Here is a 9,268-nt window from a genome sequence, read left to right as displayed (position 1 = left end):
AAAAAAAAAAAAAAAAAAAAAAAAAAAAAAAAAAAAAAAAAAAAAAAAAAAAAAAAAAAAAAAAAAGAAACAGTTCTGCCAGTATTTTTTCTATGTAACTTTCATCTGTCCCGTGCGGCTCAAATTTAAGCTTCTTTCTCTGTTTAAATTGTTCAAAATATAACTTGAGGTTGAACCCAAAGAAGATTTAAGGATAACAGTTTGTCCAGAATGCATATAGCTAAGAACTTTTTAAATAAGCTGGTCAATTTTTCTGTTCTAGAATGCTTCCCTTTATTTTCATCAATTTGAACAAGTCATGACTTATAGAAGAGCTTTTTCTGAACAATGATGATACCAATATACATTACAAATTGAATTGCCAAAAGACCATGAGACCTCAACCCTAAAGACAACCGAGGAAAGCTGAGAACAGGAGAGGTTGTCTTTGTCAAGGAAGAGCTCACTATCTGGTTATCCACTACCAAAAGGTGAGCCCTGACAACATACATAGAAGTAGATTATTAGAACTGAATGGGTTTAATTTAGAAATATATGTGCATATACATATAGCCATGGTATAACAGTCAGTGCAAAAAAAAGCCCATAATTTTGAAGAAAATCAGGGAGGGCTATATGGAAGGGATTTGAAAGAGGAAAGGGAATGGAGAAACATAATTAAATTATGATCTCTAAAGTTACAAAAAGAACTTCCTTTATTAATCTCTAAGTGAAAGGAGTGATTTTTCACTGGGAAGATTTATTATTGCACTAACAATATTTACCCTAGAGAAAGAAAACATCACATAAATGTACAAAAAGGCTTATAAAGAATTTTTATGTGCAATATTTACTTTATAATAATTATAAAATTTTAAATGATCATTAATAAGATATAATATATATAACTAAAACACTCAAAAGAATAAGAAAAGAGGATTGTGTATTTGAGGTTAACCTGAGTTACATAATAAGAACCTGCTTCAAGAATAATGGAGCCCTTATTTTTTCCTCATTAAAGGCTTCTATCATCTTTATAAGATGAGATTTAAGGTCATTGTCTTGCTCTTTAGGTGTGTTAGGACATCTAGAGCTTGTAGTATAGCTGGGTTGTCATGCTTGCATATTGCCCTGGCTTTTGTTGATTGAGTTATTGCACTGTCTTTTAGCTATCTGGTTGTCCCTGGTATTGGCCTGGTAGTCCTTGTGGTAGCAGGCCTCTGGGAATGCAAGAAAACTAGTAGTCCCTAATGACAGCAGGCTGCCAGAGAAGCAGGCAGATCTGGTTGGGATCTGTTTTCCAGCATCCATGTGGTGGCTTACAACTGTCTTTAACTCTATGTTCAGGTTCTCCATCACACCCTTGTTATGAGGCACACATAATGCACTTACATGGATGCAGGCAAAATATACATGTCCATTAAGAAATCTAAATTTATGATCCCATCAATTTTAAGGTATTCATATATCTGTCAGTTACAAAGAATGAAGGATTTGTTTGTGCTGACCTATTAGTAATGAAGCTAATGAAATATTAAAGTAGAAAATAGCCAAACATCTTAATATCTAAGGTTTACACATGTAAATTAATTGACCACCTATGAAATCAATCAAGGTAACTGTTGCCTAGGACTATCAACATTTATTTACATATTATTCTAATTATTTATGATTATATTCATTTTAAAAATTCTACATACTAAAGGTACAAACCACAACGTAAGTAAACTTGAAGTCTATGTATCGTTCTTATAAAAACGTAATTATCTTATTTTAGTTACTAATAATCACTTGGTTTAGTCTGTATCAAAGACATGTTGAAGGAGAGAGATTTTAAAAATTAAAACAATGTTTATAGTGATATTTATCAAGGGGTTTTAGCTGAGCATGTTGGCACATAGCTTTATTCTCATCGCTCCTGAAGATAGTGGAAGGCAGATTTCTGTAAGTTTGAGTATACTCTGTGTTTCAGGCCAGCCAAGGCTACATAGTGGGACACCCTGACCCCCACAAAGAAGTTGTGGCTTTCATGTCCATTTGAAATGTGGTATAATTGACAAGTTCTATGCACAATATTTTTTCATGAAATTTAACTAGGCTGGCACTCAGTAAGTGTTGATTTTAAAGCTAATACGATGTGCTAATTTTGGAAAATTTTCACCTGCTCAATTATTGTTTCATCAATGAAGTAGCACAGACTAGGTGATCTCCCACATCTAATCATCTGTGATCCTATCATTCTATGACAGTCTTTAATGAAGGTAAATAATATGATAGCTTGTCCACAGATTTCATATTTTTTAAAATACTTTCAATTTAAAATGTTTTTCTCTATTATTTCCTAACAGGCAGGCTAGTGATACATCTGTGTTTGAGGGAGAAATAGTCACCTTGATACAATTATTCTTATCAAAAAGAGTCTTGAGAAATGTCTTCCCTAGGATGAAACAGCAATAGCTAATGTAAGCAGCTAGCACAGTGAGAAGAGCATTGTTGAGGAGTTAGGTATAAATTACGTGGAAGACCTTGAAAAAGCTATTGAAGGGGTTGGAGCCTCATTATCTGTACTTGTATCATGCTTACTAAAGCTGTACTAAGTTATAATCCTCTATTTAGTTAATAAATCCACTGTGTTACTGGGCTGGCCCAACCCCATGACTGGCAGGTGTATCAACAGTTTTATGTTATAATTAATTTAATTCTTCCAGTCAATCTCAGCTGCAAGTTCCTGTGTGGCTTACTCATTCCCAAAGAATATGGATCTATAGCAGATAGCTCTCTTAGGGATGATGGCAGATGTTATCATGGAGTCCTTTCTCTGTAAAGTCTAAATACAGGGTTATTGCACTATATCAGCATTACTCATAATGTCCCCTCTATACCAAATAATGTTCCTTCAGTACGAAACCTCATTCTTCTTGTATTCATCTAGAAAATCCCAGTTATGAAATCACGGCCAATAATGAAAGGGTAATACCAAATCATCCCGTAGCTTTCCTTTTATCCCTTGGCTGAGGATTATGGATTATTCTTTTTTTATGTCTTTCCCGCTGCTTCTGCATGTCAAAATCACTTGATATTTATCAGCCATGTGCATCTTCCTTACTTTCTTCTGCCTCTCCATTTGCTCCCTCATGGATATTGTTCACAGATTGATCCATCACCCTATAGCAGAAAATCTTTCACACACTTTTTTCAAAAGTATAAGGAATTTTCCATTCTGCCAAAATTCTTTTGTCAGTACAGTGCCACCTGGAGCACAAACATCTACAGGAAGGTCTTAATTGAATGACATCTTTCTCAGTCTTTCAGATGATATGGTACATGCATTCGGCCAAGAATTTAAAACAAAAAAGTAATGAAAAAGAAAAAAGAAAAACAATAAGAAAATCAAATGAAATAAAACACTACAAGTTGTGATTTGGATTCAGTTTTTAAGAAGGATTCTGTTTGCTATTTAAAAACCTCAAAGTAATCACCTCACTATAGTCATAGTCAAATATTTCTTGGTGTAACTACAAATAGGCCATTTTTAAACCTATTTTAAGCCTACTGTATGATAGACATGCAAGGCTTATACTTTCTTCAAATAGACCATTAGAATTTAGGCATATGCTGTTGGTTGATATCTCTAAAGCTACTTCTGCTCCCATGATTGCTAAAGCCTGTATTGAGTGACAAGATGCTCCACTCCTGCAGCAGCAGCAGCTTCAGGATTGAAGGGATCTGCTGATAACAACAGAAAAGCAGAAAAGAACTTGAATCCTCAGGACATCATTAAAATGCTAGACCAAACTCTGAGACCACTGAATTGAAGACTTTTTCTTTGAATAAAAGTGCATTTGTGCTTGAAGCCATTTTAGCCAACTTCTCTACTACCAACAGCTCAAAACAATTTCTAATTCATAAGGGGGAAGGGTATATAGTGGTGTGTAAAGCAGGCACAAGCCTCCAGGTATCATCAAGAGTGCTTGTAATCCTAGTGAATTCTGGAGAATCTGCAGCCATACTGGTCTTCAGAGTTCCAGGTTAACACAAGCTACATAATGAGACCCTGTCTCCAAGGGTGAACAAATAAATACAGTGTATCTGATCACAGCAATACATTTCTGGAATTCCAACACTTTGGAGGTGAACTAGGACTCAGGTTCCACAGCAAGCCTAGGCTACAGAGTGAGCCCTTGCCCAAAGAAGAAAAAGTGTGTTTAGAAATACACGTTAGTTGTAGGGAAGTGGTGGTGTACACCTTTGATCCCAGCATTTGGGAGGCAGAGGCAGGAAGATCTCTGTGAGTTCAAGGCCAACCTGGTGTACAGAGTGAATTCCAGGACAGCCAGTGCTACACAGAGAAAACTTGTCTCAAAGAAACAACAAACAAAGCAAAACAAAGAAAAATGTACTTTACTAATCAACTAAGAAAATGTATAAAATACATTTTGACTCCACATTATATAAATGTTAATTTTTAAAATTAGTGTAGCTCCAAAAGCAAATATGGAAAAAAATGGAGAGAACCAACATTTTGATCTCAGGGATTGGAAGCAGAAAAAGAATCAACAATAAAACGATTTCCCTTTTTTCTTCCGCAAAATAAATTCAGTGTTGTAAAAAAGATTAAATTCCATTCTGAACACTTTATTCTTTAATTATTCTGAGGTATTATTCTTTAATTTTCCCCACCTCAAACACATATGACATATCTTTGTGGTTCAGTGAATTTTCAGAAATGGATATGGCTATATAATAATGACATGAATGTAGTAGATACAGTATTGTTTAGGAAAATTTTCTGAAAAGACAGGCATTGATCTTTTAGCATAGATTAGACTGTTTTGATCATTGGAATGACTTGACATGCCATTTTTTTAAATTGGGTTATTTTATTTATATTTCAAATGTTATCCATTTTCCTGGCTTTCCCCGTCCAAAAAAAACCTATCCCATTCCTCTGCCCCTACTTCTATGAGGGTGTTTGCCCACCCAACCACCTACCTTTTCCAGCCTCCTCAACCTGATACTGCACTCCACTGGGCATGGTGGGGGGAGGGTCCAGACTTAGCAAGACCAAGGGCTTCTCCACTTATTGGTGCCCAACAAGGCCATCACTGCTACATATGTAGCTGGGGCCATGGGTCTGTCCATGTGTACTCTTTGGGTCGTGATTTAGTCCATGGGAGCTGTGGTTGATTGGTATTGTTATTCTTATAGAGTTGCAAACCCCTTCAGATCCTACAATCTTTTCTCTAACTCCTCCAATGGAGCCATTATGAGCATAGTGGGCTGTATTGAACATAGTGGAGCATGTGTCCTTATTATGTTAGAGCATCTTTTGGGTATGTACTCAGTAGTGTTATAGCTGTGTCCTCAGGTAGTACTATATCCAGTTTTCAGAGTTACAAAAGAATGATTTCCAGAGGAGTTGTACCAGCTTGAAATCCCACCAAAAATGGAAGAGTGTTCCTCCTTTTCTACATCCTCATCAGCATCTGTTGTCACCTGTGTTTTTTCTCTTATACATTCTGACTGGTGTGAGGTGGAATCTCAGGTTTATTTTGATTTGCATTTCCTTGATGACTAAGAATGTTGAACACTTCTTTAGGTGCTTCTCAGACATTAAATATTACTCAGCTGAAAATTCGTTGTTTAGCTCTGCACTCCATTTCTAATAGGTTTATTTTATTCTCTCAAGTGTAACTATCCTTGTATATATTGGATATTAGCCTTCTATAATATGATGGTTTGGCAAAGATGTTTTTCTAATTTGTTTGTTGCCATTTTATCTTAATAACAGTGTCTTTGCCTTACAGAAGCTTTGAAATTTTGTGAGGTCCCATTTTTGGTTCTTGATCTTAGAGCACAAGCCATTGGTGTTCTGTGCAGAAAATTTTCCCCTGTGCCCATGTGTTTGAGGATCTTCCCCACTTTTTCTTCTACTGGTTTGAGTGTATCAGGTTTTATGTGGGGGTTCTTGATCCCCTTTGATTTGAGCTTTGTACAGGGTGATAAAAATGGGTCAATTTGCATTCTCCTACATGCTGACCTCCAGTTCAACCAGCACCATTTGTTGAAAATGCTGTCTTTGTTTCTCTGATGGTTTTGTCAAAGATTAAGTGACCATAGGTATGTGAGTTCATTTCTGGGTCTTCAATTGTATTATATAGAACTATCTCCCTGTCTGTAAACCAATAACATAGTTTTGTTTTGTTTTGTTTTGTTTTTTATCACTTTTGCTATGTAATACAGCTTGAGGACAGGGATGGTGATTTCCCTAGAAATTCTTTTATTGTTGAGGACAGTTTTTGCTATTCGGGGATTTTTGTTATTACAAATGAATGTGCAAATTGTTCTATCTAATTCTGAAGTATTGATTTAGAATTTTGATGGGGATTGCACAAAATCTGCAGATTGCTTTTGGCAAGTTGGACATTTTTACTATATTAATCCTGTTCATCCATGAGCATGGGAGATCTTTCTATCTTCTGAGATCTCCAATTTCTTTCTTCAGAGACTTGAAGTTCTTGTCATACAGATCTTTCACTTGCTTGGTTAGAGTCACAGCAAGGTATTTTATATTATTTGGGACAATTGTGAAGGATGTCATTTCCCTAATTTCTTTCTCAGACTGTTTATCCTTTGAGTAGAGGAAGGCTACTGATTTGAGTTAATTTTATACCCAGTTATTTTGCTGAAGTGGTTTATCATACTTAGTAGGTTTCTGGTTGAACTTTTGGGGTCACTTAAGTATACTGTCATAGCATCTCCAAATAGTGATATTTTGACTTCTTCCTTTCCAATTTGTATTCCTTTGACCACCTTTTGTTGTTTCATTGCTCTGGCTAGGATTTTGAGCACTATGTTGAATAAATAGGGAGAGAGTAGGCGGCATTGTCTAGTCTGTGATTTTAGTGGGATTGCTTCAAGTTTCTCTCCATAGAGTTTACTGTTAGCTACTGGTTTGCTGTATATGACTTTTACTATGTTTAGGTATGGGCCTTGAATCCCTGATCTTCTCAAGATTTTTATCATAAAGGGGTGTTGAATTTTGTCAAATGTTTCTCAGCATCAAATGAGATGATCATTAGGATTTTTTTCAGTTTTGTTTATACAGTGGATTACATGGAGTAGTTCCATATACGACAGTCCACTGCATCCGTGGGATCAAGCCTACTTAATTGTGATGGTGATTGTTTGCAGTGTGTTCTGATTCATTTGCCAGGATTTTGTGGTACACGTCAATTCATTCATAAGAGGTGGTCTGAGTTCTTTTTTTGTTGCTGGGATGTTTTTATTATGGTTTGTTATAAACATAGTATGGCTTCATAGAAAGAATTGGTGAAAATTCCTTCTGTTTTATTACGTAATAGTTTGGACAGTATTGGAATATCTTCTATGAAGGTCTGATAGAATTCAGCACTAACCCATCTGGTCCTGGCCTTTTTTTGGTTGGGAGATTTTTAATAACTGCGTCTATTTCTTTAGGGGTTGTGGGATAATATAATGGTTTATCTGATTCTGATTTAACTGACATCTGTCTAGATATTGGTCCATTTCACTCAGATTTTCAAGTATTGTTGAATACATTCTTTTGTAGTAGGATCTGATGATTTTTTTTTAATTTCCTCAGATTCTGTTGTTATGTCTCCCTTTTCTTATCTGATTTTGTTAATTTGGATACTCTCTGTGTGCCCTATGTTTAGTCTGGCTAAGGGTTTATCTATCTTGCTGATTTTCTCAAAGAACCTACTTTTGGTTTTGTTGATTCTTTCTATGGTTTTGTTGATTCTTTGTATAGTTTCTACTTGGTTGATTTTAGCCCTGATTTTGAACATTTCCAGCAGTCTACTCCTCTTGTATGTATTTGCTTCTTTTCGTTCTAGAGCTTTTAGGTGTGCTGTCAAACTGTTAATGTATGCTCTCTCCATTTTCTTTTTAGAGGCACTCAGAGATATGAGGTTTCATCTTAGCACTGCTTTCATTGTTTCTCATATATTTGGGTATGTTGCGCCTTCATTTTCATTAAATTCTAAAAAGTCTTTGAGTTCTTTCTTTATTTCTATCTTGTCCAAATTATCATTGTATAGAGTGTTGTTCAACTTCCATGTGTATGTGGGCTTTCTGTCATTATTTTTATTGAAGACCAGTCTTAGTGTTGGTGATCTGATAGGATGCATGGATGGTTTCAATTGTCTTGTATTTGCTGAGGCCTGTTTTGTGAATGATTATATGGTCAATTTTGAAGAAGGTACCATGAGGGGCTGAGAAGAACATATATTCATTTTTTTAGGATGAAATGTTCTATAGATATCTTTTAAATCTATTTGGTTCATAACTTCTACTAGTTTCTCTTTATCTCTCTTTATTTTCTGTTTCCATGACCTGTCTACTGATGAGAGTGTGGTGTTGAAATCTCCTACTATTTTTGTCTGAGGTGCAATGTGTGCTTTGAGCTTTAGTAAGGTTTCTTTTATGAATGTAGTACCCTTTCATTTGAAGCATAGATTTTCAGGATTGAGAGTTTGTCTTGATGGATCTTTTCTTTGATGAATATGAAGTTTCTTTCCTTATCTTTTTTGATAACTTTTGGTTGAATGTTGATTTTATTTGATATTAGAATGGCTACTCCAGCTTGTTTCTTGGGACCATTTGCTTGGAAAATTGTTTTCCAGCCTTTCACTCTGAAGTAGTGTCTGTCTTTGTCATTGAGGTCTGCTTCCTGTATTCAGCAAAATGCTGGATCCTCTTTCTGTATCTAGTCTGTTAGTTTATGTCTTTTTATTGGGGAATTGAATCCATTGATGTCAACAGATATTAAGTAATAGTGATTTCTGTTTTCATTGTTTTTGTTGTTAGAGGTGCAATTATGTTTGTGTGACTTTCTTCTTTTGGATTTGTTTCAAGAAGACTATTTTCTTGCTTTTCCTATGGTGTAGTTTCCCTCCTTGTGTTGGAGTCTTCCATGTATTATCCTTTGTAGTGCTGGATTTGTGGCAAGATATTGAGTAAATTTGGTTTTGTCATGGAATATCTGTTTTCTCCATCTATTTTACTTGAGATATTTGCTGGATATAGTAGCCTGGGCTGGGTTTTATGTTCTCTTAGGGTCTGTATGATATCTTTTATTGTTAAGAATAGTTTTCCCTATCCTGGGATTGCAAGCTGGTACAACCACTCTGGAAATCAGTCTAGAAGTTCCTCAGAAAATTGGACCTAGTACTACCTGAGGACCCAGATATACCATTCCTGGGAATACATTCAAAAGACACTTCAACATATAACAAGCATACATGTT

The 9,268-nt window shown here is 35.5% G+C and overlaps 1 protein-coding gene across 1 annotated transcript in view; it reads right to left on the bottom strand.

Moving 5' to 3' along the window:
• Dipk2b (divergent protein kinase domain 2B) overlaps positions 1-5,014 on the bottom strand; it is a 58,853-nt gene extending 53,839 nt beyond the window's left edge. Inside the window, exon 1 of the mRNA XM_032890176.1 lies at positions 4,972-5,014. Coding sequence (XP_032746067.1) covers positions 4,972-5,014 — 43 coding nt within the window. The remainder of the gene's footprint in view (positions 1-4,971) is intronic.
• Positions 5,015-9,268: the final 4,254 nt, after the last annotated feature.

Source organism: Rattus rattus, chromosome X (assembly GCF_011064425.1).
Source record: "Rattus rattus isolate New Zealand chromosome X, Rrattus_CSIRO_v1, whole genome shotgun sequence".
Lineage (NCBI taxonomy): Eukaryota > Metazoa > Chordata > Mammalia > Rodentia > Muridae > Rattus > Rattus rattus.
This window is presented reverse-complemented; position numbering and strand designations above follow the sequence as displayed.